At 38.0% G+C, this 25,273-nt stretch overlaps 1 protein-coding gene across 7 annotated transcripts in view; it reads left to right on the top strand.

Moving 5' to 3' along the window:
* The window catches only part of samd4a (sterile alpha motif domain containing 4A), a 46,341-nt gene extending 21,544 nt beyond the window's left edge, over positions 1-24,797 (top strand). For 4 of the 7 annotated variants that reach the window (XM_067495507.1, XM_067495508.1, XM_067495511.1 and 1 more), the window contains 11 exons: positions 3,676-4,266; positions 6,696-6,983; positions 7,842-7,951; positions 8,358-8,444; positions 9,352-9,598; positions 9,741-9,826; positions 10,121-10,239; positions 11,764-11,968; positions 14,489-14,615; positions 16,855-16,938; positions 18,562-24,797. In XM_067495507.1, the coding sequence (XP_067351608.1) occupies positions 3,676-4,266; positions 6,696-6,983; positions 7,842-7,951; positions 8,358-8,444; positions 9,352-9,598; positions 9,741-9,826; positions 10,121-10,239; positions 11,764-11,968; positions 14,489-14,615; positions 16,855-16,938; positions 18,562-18,590 (1,973 nt within the window). In that variant the 3' untranslated portion in view covers positions 18,591-24,797. Of the gene's footprint in view, positions 1-23; positions 3,158-3,675; positions 4,267-6,695; positions 6,984-7,841; positions 7,952-8,357; positions 8,445-9,351; positions 9,599-9,740; positions 9,827-10,120; positions 10,240-11,763; positions 11,969-14,488; positions 14,616-15,583; positions 16,759-16,854; positions 16,939-18,561 lie in introns of those variants that run through there. The other 3 variants (XM_067495512.1, XM_067495509.1, XM_067495510.1) reach the window with 3 other exon arrangements.
* The last annotated feature ends 476 nt before the right edge of the window (positions 24,798-25,273 follow it).

Below are 25,273 nucleotides of genomic sequence, written 5' to 3' on the forward strand. Positions count from 1 at the left end.
TCAGTAGGCTATAATGCTCTTGTACCCTTTACAGGTGCCTTTAAAGGTAGCCAGGCAGTTATACAGAAATTTGATATGTCAGTGACTATGTTTACATGTCCCCTGACTGTAAATGCGTAATTCATATTTTTTATTACTATACCTCTATTACCTGTTGTGTTTTGAGGTAGACAAAACATAAGGACTCTTTTTGACATACTTTGCTTATGTCCTTATGTCATATTTATGCATAGGCATTCAGCAGATTCATATGGCAGTCTACAGACATTTTGATGTTGAGTTTGACAGAGAAAGAATTATGCTAAGAGAAGCAGGGTTTTTTTGAATACAGCACCCTTGTCTCCTTAGCAGAGACAGTGTCAGGGGCAGGGCTAGGGCAGGATGGCACAAAGTTCAACAGCAGACATTGTCCAACTCAAGGAAATGCTGTGTCAGCTTATGAGAAATGACTCTCTGTCTGATGTTTTGTTTTGTGTCTTTCTTTTTTAGCTTTTCTTCTCGATGATGATGATGTGGTTCATCATTTCTCAGCCACCTCCTATCTGTCTGTCATGATAGAACAAGCTTAACATCCTTTGTCTTGTTCATACCTCACATTGGCTTTCATTTGCATTCTCCTTTTGATTTTTGTTGTTTTTCTGTTATATGGATTTATTGCCACACGATATGTTTGGAAGTAATTTTTCACATTGATTTGTACTGATATTCATGAAGATGAGAAGAATCTGGCTAGATATTTAGCCTGTCTCTGTACCCTGTCTGTTGGGATGTAGTAGATGAGTTCATCAGAGTCCAATTTTCAGTGGAATTCTAGAGTTTGTATCTACAAGGAAAAGAGGTCAAAACTTGTTTCCTCTTAGAAGCGATACCTATAGAGCTTTTGGTATCGCTATGTAAGGAGAAATGGCAATTCAGTGTTTCCACTGTTTCTCTCCTCTGTCAGTGTTGTAACATCAGTTTGGCCACACCTCCCTTTATTCCTCTACCCCATCTTTTTACTCCAGTTGGATGACATTAGGACTTTTCCCTCCTGGCTCAGGGCGGGAACGAACATGGAAGGAAAAAGTCTGACATGCAAGGGAAAACTTTATCATCCTATCTACTTTGAATTCAGTTTGGCTTGTTGTGTGAAAAAATAATCTGTGATGAAATGTGTTTGTGTGGATGCACATAAATGATGTCCCAATGATGTGTTTATTTCAGCTGAAGTTGCTAATAATCAGTTTAGACACCCAAATTCATACAGATGCCCTGAATTTGTTGGTAAAGGGTTGTGCCTCAAAAAAGGGACAAGGCACACTGTTATGGGGATCATGATTATTTTCATCATGAAACATTTGCGATGTGGTAACAGCCACCACACAAAGCTGTTTATATTTTTGGGTGTGGTGTCCATCGAAATATGCTCATTGTATTTGTAGTCAGTTATGAAAAAATAGAAGGTAATAAAGTCCCATTTTAACATAGTTTGCTCAAGACATTGTAGTTGCATCTGTTGCTGAACACCACATCCTTTACAAGTCTTTTTAATGCTCTCTATGTAACCTGTGGTAGATCTGCCAAATAAAGGTCAAAATGTTGAGAAGGTTTTACCTTTAACAGTAAATTGTGATGCTTAAAAAGTTGGCAGTGTACCAGCAATTCTGTAAGCATTGTTAGATTATTTATCTGGGTTTCTGTGTTACATTTTTATGTTATCCAGTCATTTGGAAATTTGTTTTAATCATGGAAAAAGTTCTTTGCTCCGGAGGAACAAGGCTTGCCTCATTTAAAGGAATGAAGTATTACATCATCCCTGTTGCAGAGTGTAGTAACTCCTTGGCTTGCTAGACAGTAGGCGCCCTCCCCTCATTTATTTTCTCCCTTCAATCTCAAACTTCTTTCTACCTCTGTCTTTCCTCACCTCCTCTCTCCTTGTGGTCTGTGTCACTCTTAGTGTAAGTTGTCTGCTGGGATTTGAGACACCATAGTAAAGTTCACAATTTTTTTGTTCATTCATGTCCTCCATTCACATTTGCTGCTATGGATCTTTCTTTTGGTAGAAGTCAGTCTCTGAGACAGGGGATGCTCATCTTGATAAAATAGTGGATACACACAACTTCACTTTTAGATATGGGAGATCCAGCCATTAGGTAATAGTTTCCACTGTGTTGTGAAAGGAAATGTTCATTTTACAGTTTTTCCCAATTGCTGAGATGCTTTTAAGGAAACTGGGATCCATTTGATTGTCATGGTCACCTTAGTAACACATCAGAAATCTTCTCTTTAAAATAAGTTAATGTATTTCTATTGGTTTTACACATTGTTTTAAATTTTCATACATTTACATTTTACATACATATTTAAAACAGTTAACATGCATATCATGCAAAATTATGAATCCCTAATGAATATCTGTGCAAACCCCTATGCAAAATTCAGCGATCAGTCCTTATTCAAGTATAAAAGGTGGGGCGACTGTGGTGCAGGAAGGTCCACAGGTCTCACAGTTGTTGGTTCAATCCCTGGCTCCTTTGGTCACATGTTGAAGTGTCCTTGAGCAAGACACTGAACCCCAACTTAGTTGCTCCCGGTGAGTGTGCAAAGCAGCTCCCCCACCGGTGTATGACTGTGTGTGTGATTGTGAGTGTGAATGGGTGAATAAGAAGCAGTGTAAAGCGCTTTGAGTGCCGATAGGTAGAAAAGCGCTATATAAGTGCAGACCATTTACCAAAAGGTGCTCCTCTGTGTTGCTATTTGCAAGTCTGGTTTAAGACAAGGGAAAAACAGTGTGATGTTGCAAATAGGCTGACTTCATTTTGATTTTTTTGGATACTTCCATGCTTATGTTTCATTTGGTTTCTTTTTATTTTTCTGTATTTTCACTTTTGTATTGACAGTGTTCAACTTTTTATGTTTTTGAAGAGTATGAAAAGAGAATGAAGTGTATTTATTTATTGTTTCAAATACACTACAAATGCTGTTAAATACTGAGTATCTGAATTGGTCTAGTAAAGATGCTCACTGTAGGTCTTGCAAATACAGTTGAATGTAGGAAGACCTGCACACAGGAATGAATCAAGACATTTTCTTAGGAAATCTCTTTTTTACAGTTTTTCAACAGGCCATCTCAAAACATGGAATTGCAGCAGTATTTGTTACCTAATAAATCACCATGGTATGTTGAGATATTGATAGCTATTTGTGCATTTTGTTGTCTACTGTCTAAAAAAATGATTGAATGAGTGTAGAAGGTTAACCACAAGTTGTGTTGTATGAAGGACAAATTTGCATTGTTGCACGAGTCTTTTTCTTTTTTTTTTTTGTATAAGAGCATTTTGCAAACAAACCTTTCCCTTTTGGGCTGTGATCTTCGCCTTGTGTCCTGTTTTGTCTTGTCTCTGTTTGTCTGACCTGTTGGTATCTATAGTTGTGGTCCAAGATGATAGTAATGGGCTCCTTATGGCCCAATGACTCAAACAACAATTGAGCTCCATAACCTCCAGGTTATGTATAGAGCTGTACAGCCAACATCAGCACCCTACAAAGCTGGGAGAACAAAATAGAAGGATCTCCAGTGGGCCAGAAATCATTGAAGTGTCTTCTATTTTAAAGTGTAGATGTGTTCATTAAGCTATCTTTTTGTCTATGAATTATGTTATGTTTGTTTTGACCTTCCTTTATGTCATTCTATAGGTGTGATTAGTCAGTGGCAAGGTGAGCCTAAGGAGCGTGTCATCTCACTTGTTCTCACACATCTTCCACTGCTCAAACCTGGCAACGTTGAAGCCAAGGGTGAATACATGCGTCTGTTGCCACGTATCCTGGCCCACACCATCGACCATGGCCATCACCTGGAGGAGTCTCGTCAGCTCTTGTCCTATGCTCTGATTCACCCTGCAACCTCCTTAGATGACCGCTCTGCTCTGGCTCTCTGGCTCAACCACTTGGAGGAGAGGGCCGCTGCCCAGGGAGACTCTCTGGAAAGGCCTCCTCCTTCTGGACCTCACCATCACCAATCCACGCCTCCATCCACCCTCACCTCATCAGGATCCTCCTCCTCTACTAACTCCTCTTCATCAGGCAACTTGTATACTTTGCATCACCACCAGCGTTATGGCTCAGATGACCGCCTCAATGGGTGGCAGAGCTCTAGAGATTCAGGGCTGGGTGGAGGTTGGCATCAGCAGCAGCAAGGCTGTGAGAATGGGCACCTGCTACTTTACCCATCATCCTCTGTGCCAGCAACAATCAATACAGTTGGAACTGGTGGAGGCAGTAACATTAGTAAGTAAAATCCCATCTGTCGTCTCTGCTCTAAACTTTGATATTAGACTTTGATTTACAAACTGTATATCAGCAACAGCACTGCAAAATGATAGATGGGCTTGGTCAAATTGCAAGACCCAAAATAATCCAGTAAAATTTCACGTCATGATTACAGACACGAGACAGCTTATCTTACTTATATTTATATATAGCTTATATTATGTATGTTAAATATAGTCCGTATTTGCTCCCTGTGATAAAAGTTTGTTTTATTAATATTAACTATATAGTTTTGTTTTCACATGTTTGCATTTGTGCCACTTAATTGGGCATCTCACAAGAGCCTACAAACCAACTCAAGGTGTGATCCTGGCCTTCCATCACACTTGTACTGTTTGATGAAGAGTACCTCTGAAAAAAGACCTTTGCCTGCTTTTTAGAAATTGTTCTGCTACAAAATCAGATGTCGATTATACATCATTGATTTGTTATGTCTTTTAAAAGCCTGTAATAGCAAGAATTTGTTCCACCACTGCAAACCCAAACACAATTAATATAAGGAGGAGGTCATTGCAGATGTTAGCGCAGCAAAAGTAACACTCCTTCAGTTCAGAAGGGTTTGATAGCCTCATTAAGTAGGGAAAAAGGGTTTAATTATATCAGGATAATTATCAATATTGGCTGATAGGAAAAAAATATAGTGATAACATTTCTTTCCATATGACACACTTTGTACAATAGACTGAATAGAGTAAACAAAGCATATGCATCATGGTCATACCCAATGTGTTATAAACAACCTACAAAGCAACTTCAGAGGCCGTGTTAAGTGGAAGACAACACACAAAGGGGGCAGAGCTGTTGAAATTGAACATAACTATGGTCAGAGCAGGATATTTCCAGACAAGAATGCAATAGCTCTCTGTTTTGTTTTTTTCTGGGAGATGAAAGAAAACAGCTGAGGGTTTATAAATAAAGACACATTTAAAGCCCTGCTCGCTGCTCCAAGAAAGATCATCTTGTATTTTTGAGTGCTAGCAGCTTCAGTCCCACACAAAAGACCTCAGGATTTCACAACTGATAAACATAAGTTACCCCAGCTATCAGCACAGGATTGGTGGACAGTGAGCAGATGCTTTTCTTAATCAATGAAAATGTGTTGATGACTACACAAATATAAACTAAAACTGAATTGATTTGTAGAAATGAATGGTATGCAAGGATGATAAAATATGATAGGTATGAAATTTTATTATTCCTTTTCATTTTCATTCATCTTTTCGTTCATTTCTCAAAGCAATGAATACAGCAGTCGATTTCACTACAAAATGTGCCTAATTTATTTATTTTTGTTACTTCAGGTCTCCTTAGTGCGCACAGTGTTCAACATGTCACAATGAAAATGATTATAGGAGTTTAACACTCCCATCCTATGAACCTGCGTGTGACTAATAAAACATCCTAGACACCCCACCCCCCATACTTTCTGACTTAGTCCAAACCACAGCAGCACATACCACCCATCCTTTCCCTTGTAAGGCAGCCTTTGTGGGAGACTGTATTTTGGGGAAATGGCTAATATTTAGGGACTGGAACTTGTAATGTTAGCTGGGCACCTATTTTAAACGGGGCCCATGAAGTCCTATACATAGCACATAACAGAAAGAGGACCGCATATAGGAGAAGAAGTAGAGACACTGAAGTATTGGTGGCAGCTTACCCCGTCAGAGAGGCGACACAAAAAGCTCTTTGGCTTCCCACCTTTTCATTCTGTTTATCTCTTTTGGCAAGAGAAATCTGAGCCAGAGCTCCTTGTTTTTGATTTAAATTATTGATATACTGTACCAGTAACAGTGTTTTGACTTCAATAGGGTTCCCATCATAAAGTCATCACGAGGAGCACACCTGTATGAAAACCATAGAGGATAAGACATCAATAATATTCAATCAATAGCTAATTGTGTTGAAGTTAACGACACACAGCCATAACATTTAAACCACTTGTCTAATATTGTGTAGTTGTATATTGTGTAGGTCCCCCTCTGCTGCCAAAACACCTCTGACATGTAGAGGCATGGACGCCACCAGCTCTGTGTTTTAACTCCTATAAGATGCGAGGTGGGGGATTATAGATGAGACATATTTTTAAATTAGATTCAACAGATCCTCAGTTAAAATGATATATGTGAAGTTTGGAGGCCAGGACTACACCCTGAACTCTGTCATGTTCCTTTAACCATTCCTGAACACGTTTCTGCACTGTGGCAGAGCACATTCACTTGAAAGAGGCCCCTGCCATGAGCGTATATTACTGTATTGCCATGTCCTTTGCCTGCAGGTGGTACATGTCACAATTACAAAAACATTTAATTACTTTAGCAGTTTAGCAGTTTTTTCATTATGATTTCTCAAGCACATAACTTACTAGTCTTACTTTTGCTTTGCAGTCCTTACAATTGGAGGTGGCAGCCACCAGCACAGTCCTCTGAAGCGCTCGGTGTCGCTCACGCCTCCCATGAGTGGGCCCAGCAACCAACCTCTGGGCCATGTTTGGCTGTCCCAGGAGGACCTAAGGACTGCTAGAGGCCCAGCCCCAGACCATGCACCTCTCTCACCCCAGAGCAGCATTGCCTCCTCTGGCAGTGGAGGAAGTGAGCATCTGGAGGAAGGTGGTTTAGGTGGAGGTTCAGGTTTGCATCGCAGTTCTTTCCATGAGGAAGGCAGTGGCATGAGGGGTGAGTACGACAGACTAGTGTCTAAATTTCATATAGATGTAGTGTCGTTCACTTCTCAAACACTAGACATTATGCAGTATTGTTACAGGATATCATAGTAATTGCAATAAACTGTAGGTTAGGGGATGTCTGCAGACACAGAATCTACAGTTGAAGGAATATTTATACTATAAAGTACTAAGGGGAACCAAACTATTGTATGATAATAATGCAAATTCAGTTAGGACAAATTTTTCTTAAAAAATTTAAAGCAGTGTATATAATTAAAGTGTAAAATAATGAAAGTTTGCAACCCCCTTGATAAATTATTCAACTTACTTACTAACTTAACTAAATAATTTCTGATGAAGGAACATTTGTACTAGCTCAATATGCAATAAATTCTATGTTATCGAAAATAATTCTCTTTTTCGCTCTTTATGCCATTTATTAATAAGGGGACACAGACTGTATTTGGTTTATGTAAGTGAAAGGTGTAAAGTGCCAAAGCACTTGGCGAAGTTGGTGTGGTGATTAACAATAATACAAAGGCAGTCACATCAAAACTCTCATTGATTTGATGTAGCTGTGCCAGTCAAAAGGAAGCAAGATATGATCAGTTCTACAAATAGAAAAATGCATATATAGTTGCATAAGCAGAACACCATAAACATTCATTGATATTTATATTTATTGTGACGAATAATGATAGAATTAAATAAGAACATAAAAAATGATGTGTTTAGTTCTGGCGAATTTCATGCCCTAAATCGTATACATCATTTGTTGAAATTTGTCTAATCTTAATTTATACTGTTACCGAATTAAAAGTGAAACTGTGTGTGCGTGTGTGTGTGTGTTTTTGTTTCTGCCCCATAGATGTTCCTGCATGGCTGAAAAGTCTTCGTCTCCATAAGTACGCTGCTCTCTTCTCTACATTGTCCTATGATGAAATGATGTCACTGACTGAAGAGAAGCTAGAGGCACAGGTATGTATACACATATACAGGTAGTTAAAATATTAAGTATAAAAGGTGGGGCGATTTCCAAGATTTTATTCTGTTCACTGTTTTTTAATTTAGCTATTACTGTGCTTATAGGTAAAGACAGAGTTTATTCTAAGACAGAGGATGCTGCTAAAATTAGCACAGCAAATAAACTATTTTTTTTTTGTTGTTCAGGTACTGCTCTTTCTCTGTTTGAAAGATATATCTTTAATGTTCGACATGCTGAACTTTGCTAAAGTTAATAAGTTGAGCTTTACTTGCTGAACTTTATTAAAGGCTAGAATTTAGAGATGTTACTATATTAGATCATTCCTATAAAAGATTTTTTATGTTAATTGCTATCTGCCAGTGACAAAGATTTTTGATGCAAAACTTTTTCCTTTAACAGAAAGTCACTAAAGGTGCAAGACACAAGATTGTTATCAGCATTCAGAAGCTCAAAGAGAGACAGAACCTTCTGCGCAGTCTGGAAAAGGTCAGAGTGACTGTATACAATATCTTCCTCTCTTCTTCCTCTTCATCTTCAAAAACATTCTCATAAATATTTCTGTCCTGCTTGAAATTATTTGAGATTGGAGGTCTTGTTTTAACTTTTGTTACAAATGCTTATTATGTAATGCGTCAACTGGTTTTTCCTTTGTGTGTGTGTGTGAGTGATGTTGTGAGTAATGTGAGTGAGCTTTGTGTGTGTGTGTGTGTGTGTGTGTGTGTGTGTGTGTGTGTGTGGTTGGGATGAGAAGAATGGCCCTTCTCAATTGGTGTTGCGTATCAAAGATAGAAGATAGGAGAACATCTAATACAGGAAGAAGATTTTGGGCAATTAATTTAAACACATCTGTCTCCCCCACCCTTTGTCCTTCTATTCACCCTTTATAGCAACACAATCATACTCAAGGGCACGACCCAGGAAGAATTTCTTGGGCCAGCTAAATTCAGGCTTAACCTTTTCACCAACGCTTCATTTTAAAATTTGCTACTGCTGCATTTGTAGGGCTGGGGGAAACAAGACACCTGTTGCTTGGTATTTTTAGTTTACACAGACTTATGTACAGCATTGCTCTGTGAAAGATTGGAGGGAGCCCGATATGATGCATATGGACAAAAGTAGTGATGGAAAATAACATGTACTGCATGTATTTTTGCCTTTAGTTTATTCTCTGTTCTATCATATGCCAATGTGGTTAGGGATTCTTCCCCTGCTGTTTGTCTGTCATTTTCTTAATATCTTAACAGAGACTTTTAGACTATTAGATATGTTATCATATATACTGTGATGTAAAATGTTTTTATTAATTTGATTATTTCTGATGTGGTCCAATGTTACTTTCATACTCTTTACTCATCCTATCTTCATCTTTTCTCTTATCTTTCACTTCCACCAGGATGTGTTGGAGGGGAGTAATCTGCGTGGCCCACTGCAGGAGCTTCACCAGATGATTATGACGCCTATCAAGACTTTCAATGAGTGTGAGGAGGCTTCCCTGCAGCGCCCCCTCCTGAGTCCTGAGGGGAAGAGTGCTGCACCTTGCTCTCACCTGACTGGGGGAGGAGGAGGGGAGGCTGAGTCAGGCACAAGCCTTATAGCCGAGGGGGATCTACCAGGTCAATTCACTCGTGTCATGGGCAAAGGTGGGCTGAATGCATCAATACTTACTTGGGGTTTTTTTTTTTGGTCTGAAGGAGGTTTTACATTTTTGTGTGTGTGTGTGTGTGTGTGTGTTTTGTTTGTTTGTTTTCATTTCAATGTCTTCTTTTTGTATTTTATCCTCAGTTTGTACCCAGCTACTAGTCTCAAGGTCAGACGAGGACAACATCAGCTCTTACCTACAGCTCATTGACAAGTGCCTTATCCATGAGGTATCCATTCTGGAATTCATATACACTTTGGATGTTAAGTAGAAGAAAAAACAAATAAGAATAAACAATACATCACCACATATACTTACAATAAATTATTTAGCGGTTTAAAAAATGTAGCATATACTGTAGTTGTAAATGTGCAGTATCTAATTTTAGATTTCCTATTAGTTGTTTTGAGTAAAACTGTAATTTTGTTGTGGCATAGTGTAGTCCTGAAAATCCTATTCCCTAGTCATGCCTCAGTCTATTACTAATTTCTTCTCTCTGTTCTGCAATCCCCCACCCTGTCAGTCCTTCACTGAAACACAGAAGAAGAGGTTGTTGTCATGGAAACAACAGGTCCAGAGGCTGTTTCGGTCCATTCCCAGGAAAACACTGCTTGACATAGCGGGATACCGACAGCAGAGAAGGTAAACGTTGAGATAAAGAGTTACCTTTATTTTTCTGTTGTATTTTCTGGAATGAACACTTTTGAATACATTATTAAAACAGTTTTATTAAACAACTAGAGGTTGTATGAAAAACTCAATAAATTATTGAATGAGTGGTAAATTTGATAGGTTAATTCTTTAGGCATTGATTGTTACTCTGGCACTCATAAACAGTGTGTCAGTCAGCCCTCACATTGCAGTGGTCTACACCAGCCTGTCTAAGGTTAAATAGAACAGGTTACTATTTAGGCTGAGGTAAAGTTATTCTTCCAGCTACAGTATTTACTATACAAGTCTGAAACTACAGTTAGTAACTGTAATAATAATAGTTGTTATGGTTGCTGAAATTTATTAAGGCTGTGAGTATACTTTTACTGTTTATGACATATTGATTTCATCTGGCAAACCTGGCTTAATCACTCACAATGTATTTCTTTTACATTAAGGAGAGGTAACAAACACTTTAAAAAAGCCCATACAAAGTTTATAATAAAATAAGGAAACCGTCACATTAACTGCAGATTATGTACTTTATTGTATTTACATTTTAATTCTATTTACAAAATCCTTGGTATCAGAAACATTAGGCTGATTGAAGAATGTTGCCTTGTCCGTAGGCCAGGTCAAGCGGATTGTGGGATTTCTAGTTGTATGGAGATTTTTGATGCAGATTGATACAATGTCTCAAGGCAGTTGAAGGATAAATGTCTGAGTAGCAAAAGCCCAGGGTTTTTATATATATCTTTTATCCTACATTTGGTAATGCTTACTTTAAACTTTGACACTCCAAATATGCAATCCAGCTTGTGATCTTGTCACATCTTGCATGTAATTCACAATGCAGACCCAGCATCACGGATAGTGTAAACAGTTCGCTGCATTGAGATAATACCTACGTATCTATAACTATATCAAATCCTAGCAACTTTGTCTTGTCTCTCCATGCACCACAGATTTGTTATTTGCTATTATTCAATCATTCTATTTTAATCAAGGTAGTTCACTTTTTCTAGAGGTGTCTGTGCCTGTGCAGCCTCCTCAGTACTTCCTTATTACAACTCATACAACACATATAGTACTCTGTACTCTGTACTATACTCTTTTAATGAAATATTCAATAATAATCACTCATTTTAATGGATATACAGTACATCCTTAATGAACAATTTTAATCATACATAGTTCTTTAATCAGTACTTCAAAATCTTCTGTTTTTTTAATGTTAGATCCACAGTATTGCTCCTCTGCATGTTATCTGCTTTTGGTGATGTTATGCCAGGAACTAGAAATGTTATGTTGTATGTATGTGTTTAATGATGGGCAAATTATCTTTACATTGATTCAGGCTATATACTTAAGTAAATACTTAGAATGAAACAACTGGAAAGTATATACACCTATAGTGGACATACAAAATATTTTGTAATATAGCAAACATGACAAACATAAATTGAGAACTCAGCCAGTCCTTGCCTGTATCTAAATTTTTGTTTCATCCTCTAGCAGTCGTTTCGGCCAGTCCAATTCTCTCCCCACCACTGGCTCTGTTGGGGGCAGCATGTCGGCCAGGAGGAACCTTCGCCAGTTTCAGATGCCCTCCAGGAGCTTGCCAGGTGCTAGGCTAAATCTGCTGGGCAGTGGGGGACTGCTGGGACCCACACCTCGCAGCTCCAGTAGTACACCTACTGGTCCCAAGCAAGGAAGACAGGTGATTCAAACTAGTTGTTTATCAACTGCAAAAAGAGATATATGGTAAATGGCTGCTTATATTGCGGTTTAATCCAAAGCCCTTTACAATGTTGCTTCTCATTCTCACACACACACTCAGACACCGATGGCGGCGGCTGCAATGCAAGGTACTCACTGAAATATTAGATTAGATTGTACAGGTGTACCTAATAAAGTGGTCAGTGAGTGTAGAGGCATCAACATTTATCTGTAACTCCTGGCTGTAATGCGCTTTATTTACTATACATATTTAATTGTATGCGATGCTGAACTTGGATCAATAAATTTGTTAGATCATATTTTCTATGCTAAAAACTGTTTTAGGTCTGCAACTAACAGGTAATTGTGATACTGATTACCTATTGATCATACAGTATAATATATTAATTGGTTATATTATAAAATGTTATAATAGCCGATTGGTATTCAAGAGCTTACAGCGATTCCTTCAGTTAGGGTTTTTTGTCTGCAAATGATCAGGAAATCAAAGAAAAAAACAAACACCATGAGAAGCTGCACCAGCATTTGTGTTTCATGAATAAGCAAATCACTTAATTGAATAATTGTTTCAGCTATAAACTGTTTTAAGAGTTATGATGTACTTCACCTCAACACAGAGTGTGAGATATTTAACTAGTTCGTTTGGTCAATTATTTTAATATGTAGTGTTTTATTACATATAATGTACTATAGCATCAGCTGAGGTGAAAGGGGTCACATAAGTATGGATAGTCCTTAGTCCTTATATCCTAAAGGGCCTGATTTATATAGTCCAGGTGAAGTACAACTGAAACATTATTATTTCTCATATGAAATTATCATATGGATATCATACTAACGAGACTACTCAATAGTAGTGGTATTTGTACAAAGGAACTTTTTGCGTAATAATACCTGAGAAGTATAATTCCTTCTTCGGCACACATTCTGTCTGAAATAGTCTTTTTATTTCATGACAAAAAAATGTGGGGAGAGGAAGAGAAGCATGTAGTGGTGTTTGGTGAATGAAATGAGGTGGCTGGAACTGGTAGGCAGGTCACCCCACATACCAGAGGCCCTGCGTCAGTGTCGAACACTGAAACGAGGAGTTGTGGAGCTGTTTCAGGCCCAACATGGCACACTCTAGTTTGGGTTGACCCAGTTCATATGGAACCTCTGTATCTCTCTGTCCCTTTTGCTCTTTCTCACCCTCAAACTCTATATCCCTTACAATGGAAGGAAATACCTTAGTTCCTATTCACCATACACACAACCTTCTTGTGCAGTATCGTAGTGTGGATGTGTAGAGAGGGAGAAGGAGGGTGGGAGTGAAATATGTGAGTCATCATTTGGGAGAGGTAACTGTGGTGTTGGAGGAGGGGCAATGAGTGAGAGTTTTGTATGAGTATGTATGAGAGAGTGAGCGAGCCAGTTAGAGGCAATGAGAACAGTGCACAGGCATTTCCTGTTTTTCCCTGGCCCACAGCACTGGAGACCCGTGAGGGTGGGGGAATGTGAGGGAGGGGCATATGGTAGTGGTGTTGGGGGTATAATAGGCAGGTTACAATGAGGAATTCATGTGGTGAGCATCTGAGACTGTGATTAGATCTGTGGGCCAGACACCCAGACAGAAGCGTGGAGGGTTCAAACGCTGAAGAAGCCATGCTCTTCATCTTACATCTAACTGAAGCCTACATATTTCATATTTGTTTTTAAAGAGTGAACATTTTAGCAATGTGACGTCAGTAAAACGCAGCAATGTAGGATGTGACTAGATAGTAAAAGAAAGATCTTTAACCTTGAAATGAGCGGATCAAATTATATTATAGAAACATGTTTTTGCCTTTTAAATATCAGTTATTTACAAGGCATTAAAGTTCATACAAATGTATTTTTACTTTACTTAACCAAAGAATGTGATGCCAGTATTTATTGGGCTTCCATTCACCTTTTCTGGTTGTTTAATCTTCCAGTTTTGTGCTTTCCGGGGTATTGGTTACTTCTTATTTGTTGTCCACAGAAGTCGACTTCATGCAATATCCTTCACACTATCTGAAGAGTCACATTATAGGCAATTCCTCATCATGTGACCTGCATCTGTTTTGATCTATATAAATACCCAACACCAAAATATAAATAAAATGTGTCGCCATTGTAATGGGGCACAGTTTTGAGTAATTTAAAAATTTTAGTGGAATTGCACAGGGTTGAAATTTCAGTTGCATACTTATTACAACATGAACATTTTATATTTTGCTTAGTTATTGAATTTTGAGAGATAAAAACTGAAATTTTATTTGAAATGAAGCAGAAGTTTTGTGTCTGTCTGAACAAAACAAACATTACAAAACTATTTAACATATTTCAAATACATTATATGGACAGGAATGTAGGGGCAGCGGTTCGTCTTTGACAACTTTGATTTTTTTATTTTTTTTGTCTTAGACCATAACTGTGACATCAATCCTACACGTGTGTTGCATATACAAAATGTTAAGCTATGGTTAAATATTCTCCTTAGGGTCTGTGGTTTGCCAATCCTGGAGGAAGCAACAGCATGCCCAGCCGGACACACAGCTCTGTGCAGAGGACCCGCTCTCTCCCAGTTCACACCACACCACAAACTATGGTTATGTTCCAACAAGCAGGTAAGAAATGAAAAACACACAAATGCACACAATACTGACAAGATGACAAGATGTTGCAGTCGATGCCTAAAAGTTTTTATGGTTTTCATCTTCACCAATTTAACCCATAGGTGCAAATTTTTGCATCTCACTGTTTTGAAATGTAAAAAAAAAAAAAAAAATGTTTTGTTTTGACAATGATGATTTGCTTAAACTTTAGTTGGAAGTCGGAACATTTACTCTTAACTTTGTCTTTGTTAGGAGGTGAAAACCCCCCTTTAGCATAAGAAGAGTGTTTTTTTTATGCCAGTGACCTTTTGACCCAGTATGAGGCTCTTATGAATTTACAGTATTACCCTTTATACAAAAGTAGATGACACCTCAATAAAAGATAAACACAAATACCATTAAATGAGAAAAGGACGCTCCTATATATTTTATCTATTTATATTTTTATATATATTTTGCGACAATAATTTTTGAACAAGCGTTCTCACTTAAGCTGTCCTGTCACCCTTCAAAGTCCCTAGTCTCAACTTGCCCTGACATCCCCCCACTCACAGTTTCCACACAGACTTGTGTCATGGTAACCATCGGCGCCAAGCAGAGTGACCTGTAGTTACCTCTGCTGACTGGACTATGTCCCACAGGACCAGTGGACAGTAATAGGGCAGGCTGGGACTTCCTCTGTTTAGACACACACACACCCCACTAGTGGCTCTTTTTAGAATGAAGAGGAAAAACAAGTAGAAAAAAAAAAACAGAGAGGAGGGAAGTTAGGTGGAGGGAGAGTAAAGATTGTATGTGAGAGAGGAAGAGAGGGAGGCAGGGAGGGAGGACGGGAGGAAAGAGTCAAGAAGGTTTACAATGAGGTTCTTTGTCTAGAGAATTTGGGGCTCTGTGACCCACTCTCTCTCCTCTTTGTATCTCCCTGACTCACTCTTAATTTTCCCATTTCTCTCCCTCCCTCTTTGCTTCCCATCCCTCAGTGTGTCCTTCTTTGACAACTTTGCAGAGTCATGCACATATAGCAGTCACCCTCAAGGGCAGCTAAAGCTGAGTCTCAGCCAGAAAAACTGATTTGAAAGACCAGACATCATCCTTCCCTCCACCCCCTCTGCCTGTGTATTTATCTGTCTTTTTTCCTGTTCATCAATTGCAAAGGGACTAAATAAATAAAACACAGTACAGAAAATTTAGGGATGAAAAAATAAATGTGTGTACAGTCTTTTTCAATGTATGTTTGTGTGTTTCTAAATCTGTGTGTACAGGGGGTGGAAGTGGTAGGGATTGGAGCCTATAAATAGCCCAGTGTGGACTATTGGGCCTCACTCAGCTTTTCTCTCTGGCCACAAGAGATTTTCACTGCCCTCCTTGTGTTGAAGATCCAGTTAATGACTAAGGGGTTAGAATGTGTTGCTAGGCTGCACTGTGCCCAGATACACCACCCAAAAAAACAAACCGTATTTGCAACAAAGTTCAGTCTATCAATAACAACAAAAGGAGAATGGGGTAAAGTAAAATAAAATATCAAAATATGATGCCTAAAATAAATAAAAATTAACCCAAAAACTACTACCAAACTTTGCTTTAAACTTTACCTCCTGTTAAAGTGGTATTTGTAAATGCAAACTGATTCAGTCCAGCTCCTATTCAACTACAGCCAGTTTAAGGACTTTTACAAATGTCTGTGTGCAAGTAAAACTGAGGGCAGGTCATTGTAATATAACCCTGAGTAGCATGATAGGTCCACTCATTAATAAAGTGAAGTCATGATCCTTTACATCTTTAATCTTATTTCTCTGTAGATATTAGGTATAACTATACTGGCTATATGTTTGCTTGATCAATCTTGATTTGCTCTATCAGTGTAAGCAACTTTCTAAAGCCCCTGTTTTCAGTTGCATCATCATCTTGTACAATTTATAGACAAATTTGATCTTGTTAGCAACTCTGTTATTGTTTTCTGCACATTTTACAGAAAAGTGTGGTGGAGTTGTTTCTCTTTCTGTGTTATTGTTTTTGCCTCCCACTGCCACACCAGGAGACTGTTTAGCATGATAATGGTGATTGCGCCCTCTGCAGTACAATTAAAAATGTATTGCACATTTTCTTGACTGTAGACAAAAGCTATTTGATAAAATACATTTTTCACCTACTGTGATAACCTTAAGTACATTTTCTTACATAATGTGTTTGTGTTGATTGTGTTTTTCACTGATACTGATGCTGCTTCAAATGTGTCTTTGTCATTGTACAGACCTTCAGTTGCCAGTGACAGAACCAGACATAAACAATCGTCTTGAGTCTCTGTGCCTGAGTATGACAGAGCACGCCTTGGGAGGTAATAAACAAAATTTCATTAATCCTAATTATTAAATCAAAACACTTTATATTATATGTGGTTAAGGCACATATGGCGTACATGTTTGTTGGTCACACAACAAACACATTTAAATCTGTCAGTATTATACTGTGGCAAACATCACCTTAGTCAAGTCAGTTATGCAGACTATTCCCAGTAAATTTTAGTCTGTGTTTAGGTCAGTGCCAACTCCTCCCATCAAAAGTCGACTGAGGTTTGAACAGTGGGCCTCAGTGCTCTGCACCAAATGGTACATAAGTACTGCTTTGTGTGTTAGGACTAGACTTTGTGAGTGTGTAATAGGTGGAGAGCAGAAATGGACAGCTGGAGTGTGTTTAACTGAATCAGTTTTACCTTTTTCTACTGTCTTGCTCCCAAACATTCAACCGAGCTTCAGACACATAACTGAATTCATACCAGCTACAGGAAATGATGCGAAACACTGAAGTTTCATGCCTATAAAGAAAAGCATGTTGATTGGTTATTGAAGAAAAGCCTAGAGTAACAAAAATAGCAAACTGCCTGAGTTTGGGGAGAGGAAAGGTTGGATCAGTGCATTCCTACCTCTAACATACTAAAAATCGAAATAAATCACCACGGGTTTGTTTAGATAAGTAAGAGAGTAGGTTTGTTGTGTAGAAAAAAAGTGTGAGTTAGTCACTTCCCAGTAAAGATTTAGTTCATCAAACTGCTTAGAAATATCAGAAAGATCTTTTTCTTACCTTCGGGGAGAATTAATCAATGCAGGGGCTTCTCCCTTCAAGTGGGAGATTTGTGCATTTTTAGCGAGCGTATAAGTGGTTCTTATAACCATGTCACACAGTTTTAGACGTTTCGGCTTTAGGTAGTATATTCTGTACTTTGTTGCCTTAATCAACAACAGCTCACAGTGGCATTAACCTGCTCTTTGCTTATCATAGTGGAGGTTTTATTTTTGTGGAATAAAAATGTCCTCCAGCGCATATCCTGATAACATTTTCCTCTTTGACCACACCAGGGGCAACAGCTGTCGAACTGTTGTTTTTCTCTGACAAGCTCCGTCAGTATTTTGACAGATGTGTTGTGCTCTCACCATGACAGTGTGGGCCCTGGCCCCTCAACGTTCACCTAGAAAGAAATCTTTAGACCTTTAGTCCATGGCACAATAAAATGAATACTATGGTTCAAATGACATATTTTATTTATAATTTATTTATAATATTGATTAAGCGTAAGGACTAAAATGAATGAGAACTGTGGTTAAAATATATTACTTACAGTTTGGTCTAAAGAATATATAACAGTGAATTTGTTGTAGGGTTGGGGTTGTACTGCTTTGAGATCAGATGTCCTCCTTTATCAGTGTATTCCCTCACTACTCAGGGTTACAGGAAAGCTCAAGACAACATTAGTATGTATTGTGCGAGAGACAGGGAAACAGGAACAGTTAATGTTAGGAGCCCAGGACTCTTGGGTGTCTTCTCACTGTGCACTGGTGCAAGTTTTATCTTCATCACAGCCCTTTATTCTGCATTGACACTGTAAAAACACTAATCCTGTCTGTGGGTGCTGAGGGGTTTTTACTAGTAAACCTGATTCTTTTTTTGTGCTCTCCCTCTTCAGATGGTGCTGACCGTACATCAACGATATGAATGAGGACCTGAGTGAGAACAGGTGGACAGCGCAGGTTCACAAGGCTCTCTCACTATAAGTCACCTTGAGGTTACCAATCCTCCCATCCCCTCTTCCTGTAGCCAATGGTAGAGCTCAACCAAAGGAGTGGGCTGGATCTGAGAAAAACTGAGAGCCAACCATCAAATGGCTAAGCCAAACTATTGCATTATAGGAGTCCATTGGGTTGGAAAAGCACACTTCCTGCTCTGCCATTATGCTCTCAGTCACCTGTGTCTGGGTGCAGAGAGAAAGAAGCATTGTGTGGACAGTGTTTGAATAGCGCTGCCCTGGGGAGGCCAGATGCAGTACTGCAGTCCAGTCAGCTTCAGCAGAAGGGACCTGCGCTGACCTGTGAATCAGGGCCCAGTAAGACTGACACCCCTTTCCCTTCTGACCCCACTTGGTCCTTGCACATTGACCACTGCTCGTGGCATCTCACAAATCTAAAACAGTACCTCGAAAGACCTCTTGCTCAGTATTTGGTGGCAAAAAAAAATCACACATTTGTTACTTTGTTTATTGTTTACATAATTATACTACTTTCAAAGGGTACAGAAAGGTATTCATTTCAGGCATGAATTAAGTAATATTCTGTAAAGCCTTAGCAGTCTACCAGCTGTATGTCCCAACAGTTGCCATCAGCCTAGTTTACAACCAACATGCTTATTCTTTATTTTATTAGCCAACAACGAAGATATGTTGGCTCGAACATTAACCGAGAAGAAAAAAAGAGAGAGAGACAAGGATGTTGTGAAGATGGACAAGAGGAAGAAGGTGCTGTGGAGAAAGACACCGGAAGTAAAAGAATAAAGACTCGCGCTGAAGTTATGTTTGAAAGGGAAGTGGATGTTTAAAGGAGAAAGGTATCAGAGGCAGGACCTTTGATTGGCTGAAGATGACAGAGGAAGATGATGTTTAAATATGTTATGATTCTGTTTATGTTAGTAAGTGTAGAAGGAGGCAAATTTGGCACCAGTCAGTTACATATTGTTTATCAGGAGAATGTACTGTATGAACTCTTTCAGTTCAGAGCCTTTAAGGAACAATACATGAAAATGTAGGTGTCTGTACACTTCAATGGGAGATAAATCAGTATCATCGATGGGATCTGTCTGCATGTTCACATACTGCTTTTAGTTATTTTGCTAAGAGGTTGAAGCTGCATGTTGAAAGTTCATGTCTTTCTTAGAAGAAAATACATCAAAGGTAAAATGTGGAGTGGAGAAGAAAGTAGTTTGAGTTTCCTCTTGCAGCATGTTGCTGAGTCAGTTGCACCATTGGGTATATCTTGCACTGTCAATCCATGAGGGTAGTTTTCCCAGAGGTTCTCTTAAGTGCTTACCTCCACCTGCTGGACAAACATAGTCATGGCGGGAAAGATGCTAAAAATATGTGGACACACAGGCAGGCAAAAATGATGGCAGATCAGTAATAAATCAATGATTAGGAACATTATGAAATATCTGTGCTGGTGTGGTTCTGGCTGCAGGAAGTCCCTCAACATGGTTGTCTGTCTGTTCTGTCCGTGCAGGGTTTATTTATTCAGAATTAATTTCCTTTTTTTAAATTCTGAATCTCATGGTTATTCTGTGTCTTAATATTTATCCTTATTTTACTGTGTCTGGAAAACAGATTCTATAAGAAGGTTTCTATCAAAACGGCTGGTTAGAAAATTCCTGCCTGTTTCTCTGTACAGCTGCAGTACCTGATGGTTGAGGGTTATAGATTTATATTGTTTCTCATTGGGTATGTTGCAATTTTATAGTACTTCCTTTGTATCCTGCACTTGATATGATAATGTGATACACTAAAATCCAAATATTTCAGGCTCAAACAACAGTTTGTCTTTGGAGGCAGATCAAATGGAGCAGATTAAGGTTGACTATAGAACTATGGTCTCAATGGACAGACAAAAGTCAAGCAGAAAAAGTACAACAGATGTTGACTGATTTCTGTTTGCCTTGTGGGTATTGGAGATCTAAATACTCTGATCATCATTTCAATCTGGGCTGAGTCACACAGTTAAAGGACCATACCAGTGTTTGTGAACATTTACCCCATTCACTGTGATTTTATAGTGAATGATTTCAACATATGCAACAAATATTTTTAGAACACTTTTGGATATATAAGGGGGCCTGGTGTCTCAGTGGTAGAGCTGGTAGAGTGGTAGATCGGGTTGACATACAGAAGGCAGTGGGTTTTAATCCCAGCCCACCAGGTGTGGTCCCGCCCAGCCATAAAGGGCCACCTTTGTGCCAGTCCCGAGCCCGGACAAAATGGGAGGGCTGCGGCAGGACTGGCATCCAGCAAATAAGCCGTTGATTTTTTTCCACATATTTAGATATATGAAATGAAGTTGCATTATCTTGACACTTCGCTGACAAAAAACGCAGTGGTTCTTTTAGGTTATTAGTCTGTCCAGTAACTTTAAAAAAAACAAGTCTGAAAAATTAAATTTAAAACCCCCAAGCTAAATGTCAAACACTTCAGACTGCTCGTATTGTCAGAGCAATATTCCAAAACATTAAGGTAATCACGTTAATTTTTAATTAATACGGGGGGGAAAATCTTCACATTTAAAAAGCAGTAACAAGCATATGTTTAACTTTCATTTCTTGTAAAATGGCACCAAGGAGTACTTCATTATCAAAGTAGTAATCTAATATCGACTACTCACTAAAGTGACTAGTTTTATCGGATCAAAGCTTTTTTCAACACCTACACCTGCAAATCACAAAATATTCATTTAGAAAATGTTGACGAATCACCTTAAGAAAGCTCTTGAAATTAATACCTATAAATTAAACACTGAGATTAAAACACTACAGGACACTAAAAATATACAGCAGCAATGTATTGTGCATGTTAGCTGTGTAATAGGAAATGAAACATGCAGAAACCCTGTTATGGTGGCCTTTTCTGACAAGCTGTCATCTTGGTGTGTTAGTTTTAAAGATGTGATATTTCTGTGTAATCTCCAGATTCGTCACCATGTTTTATTTCATGGTTATCTGCTCTTCTACTCTCAGTGTATAAAAGCTGATCAGTGTGATTTGTATGTTTGTGAACGAAGATGAAGATTCCACCAAAGCATGAATGTGACATTTTAATCCTGAATGGGGAAACCGATGTTACAGCCTTGACTTCTTATTCTGATGCTCCTCATTGAGAGGCAGCATCAAGAGTGTCACTGCCATATGAATCAGTACTTAAAGTAGATAACAATTATTTATTTTTATTTCATAATTTTTGCAGAGGTGATAGTTTTACTCATTTAGGTGTTATTATTTAAGTGCCATATGTATTAATATGTTATGGCTGGTGACCATACATACATCTCAAATATTAACGTAGTTATTGTTGACGCCTACTAGTTTCCTTTTGTTTTTTGTTGCTGTTTTTGAACTATATTCATGTTTGTATTTACCAGTGTCCTGTTGAGATTAATTGATTTAAGCGCCAATGTTCGAGCACAGCCAAATGCAAGAGTCAGTCCATCATAGACACATGGATTTATGTTCAGTTGCAAAAGTCATACTGGATGAGCTGTCTGCCAGGAAGTAGACAGGTGCATTCTGGGACTTCTTGACATTTGAATTTAGTAGGATCTGGAATCTGGAGTCTATGTCTCCAATTGGAAGAAGCTGACAGATTTCTATGTGTGTCAGTTTAAAGGATAAGATGGTCATTATTTCATTTTATTTCATTGTATTTTTTATTGTGGACAAGTCCCAGTGAAAGACCAAATTCAACAACATATTAAGTCAGGCTCAATGTTTCTGTTCCTGTTGAAGATATAAATGTTATAAAACAGGTCAATAATATTCACTTTAATATTTGCATTTTTTTCTTTGAGGACTGTTTTTAGTGGCAGATTAATCCACATTTGGTACTGCAGTGAATATCTGGTGCAGGGTGGTGTTTGTGGGACTGAAAAATCAATGTAAAAAAATACTAAGGTGTGTTTTTATGATAGTGGGTGAGGAGCAAATACTCCTTAGTAGGGTTAGTTTATTGTTGGTTTTGGTCCTTTCATGGGATGTTTATATAGAGAATATCGACCAGACTTGTTCTTTAAACACGTTTTACATAACTTGTTAAAATGATCGGACCTGCAGTCAGTAATGAATTTATATGGATTATTGAAACTGTAGGGTTTTTTGTTTTTAGTATTTTTATTTATTTTTATATTACTGTGCCATTTAGAGTTATAAAGGTTTTTCTACAAAGTACAGATTAATTTTAGATTTACATAAAAACACTAATTCTTATCTTAATACTGACAGTATTCAAACAACATGATTTATGGTAAATGTACCAATCAAAACCACTGGCCTCCAGTTTCTACTCAGTCTTGGTTTATTGCAGAATAATAATTTCAAAGACACAAAGTCAGTGTTAACACACTTGTGATGGAACAGTGGAAGGTTTCTGCTCTGGCATCTGGATCATCATACATCTCTTCAAACCAAATGCTAGATTTTTTTTTTATTTTTAATTTTTGAATGCATATCAGCTCTGTGGGTGTCTAGCAGCGTTTCTGACATTGTGCATGCCTTCTGCAGCATTAACAGTTAGATCATGCCTTGATATTCCAAAAATACATTTAATGTACTTTAAGTCAAGACATATATGCTGTTTTGTATCATTTGTTTTTGTCACAGATTTTGCAGTTTAGTTAGTTTATGTCAATATGGGATGCCAAGAATTTTCAGATTTTTGTTTGTTTTTTGTTATTGTAACTTCTGCAGCATCCATTTTGTAACAAAGTGTTACCGCTTGACTGTGCTCCTTTACATTTAGTTTTATTTTATCAAAGAGCCGATGTCCTGTATTGACTGCAGGCTTTCGTATATATTTGACTAAAGAATATTGTATGTTTAATAATAAAAACCACAAAAAAGACAAAAAATTGAAGAAAATGCAGAAAAAAGAAAAGGATAAAATTGCATAAGATGTAATTTATATTTTAAAACTGCATGCACAAGGCTGGGAAAGTCATATTTAGAATAACAAATGGCAGTGCCTTTTTTGTACTCGAGACATTTCCCCTAAATGCAAATGGTTTTATATGGACTTTAAAAACTGTAATGAGACAGTATGGGATGAAACAAACAACGGCTGTGTCAGGTCATGTTCACACTGCAGCTATTTAGGTCCTAATTCAGATTGGTTCCCCCATTATTTTACAATCATTGTATTTTCTCTGAATTTCAGGAAAAGAACTCTTAATATCTGATTCATCTGTTCTTCGTTCCTTATCCTAATTCTGAGGCATTTCAAAGCCAATGCCATGTGTCCACATTACTGAAGCTGTGTCTATGTTCATTTGATGCAATGACCTAAAGTCTTAAATACCTACACAGTTTCACACTTACACATAAGTAGTGATTGTAGTTATTTTCTTAACACCTTACATGTAAAATCAAAAAATGTGGGGTAGACAAATTTTGAATTGGAACGTAAGGAGTACAAATGTGGGATCAGTACTCGGTCTTCCTAATTTAGTTATCGGGAGAGAAAATCATCTGCTGAATTATCAAAATCCAACAGTGTAAACCGTTTTTGTGTGTAATTTAGCTGAGTGTACAGCATCCTGTTGGAAAAACCCTTTTCTTATTTCAGTCATTGATATCTGTCTTTTTGTACTTTGATATCAGATATCTTCAAATTTAAAACTTCCAAGCCAATTTAATGACACCTGGGTCATTCTATTTCTATTTCTAGCCTCTAGAAAAAAGCAGCATCTTGACTGATGTATCCCGCTTTTAAAGTTTAAATGTGAACATTGAAACACAAAGGTGAGTCTGAATTGAGCACCGAGGTGTGCACTATGAATGTGGCCTGCAGCAGTGAACTATGTCTGTGCGATCTCTGTAGGTACTTCTTAATACTGATATGAAGTAATGAATTATTCTGGTCTGTATAAAAGTGTGTGTCTGGCTGTGTGACAGTAAGGATGTGTGTTTGTGAATGTGTGATGTTGGGGGAAATGCTTTCAACTGTTTTTCGATGTGTCTTGCTGTAATTTTGTCGCTACATACCAGAATGCTGTGACTTGGCATGCCCCGTTATACATTAAAAAAAAAAAATCTGTAACTCCTCCAGTGTTTCTCTGCCTGATTCAATCTCAATAAACATGTTCAAATTGTTAATACAAGTTAAAGTACAAACAAACAGTTTTTACCGGTTGCAGTTTTTGTGTTGTCTATTTATGTATTGAGCTGTCAGGACCACTGTGGTCTTACAGCGAGGATGTGGAGAAAGATGTCGCCTTGCGACCATTAGTATGTGCACCATTTCATGTATACATTTCCAGAATTTCTCTTTAATGAAAAATGTTTGCTACAAATGAAAAGTTTCGTTTTTACAGGTTTCATAAAAGTGAGACACGACTACAGGCTTTCTCTCAAGCTGATAGAACAAGCTCATAAGCTCAAAATATTTTTGACTTTTTCTTGAGCCTATACAGTTTGAGACTTGAACATGATTCAACCTTAAACTAAAATTTTGAAATCTGTCACTGAATTTATTTTAGTCCTGAGGATTCTGTTTGATGCTACTGGCAGGTGGTCAAGTTGAAAAGTTTTGAATTTAAACATTTTATAAAAGATGGATGTGAACAATACAATTGTAGCCCCAGTTTGGGAGTGGTAGC

This window comes from Channa argus, chromosome 2 (assembly GCF_033026475.1).
Source record: "Channa argus isolate prfri chromosome 2, Channa argus male v1.0, whole genome shotgun sequence".
In the NCBI taxonomy this organism is placed as follows: Eukaryota; Metazoa; Chordata; class Actinopteri; order Anabantiformes; family Channidae; genus Channa; species Channa argus.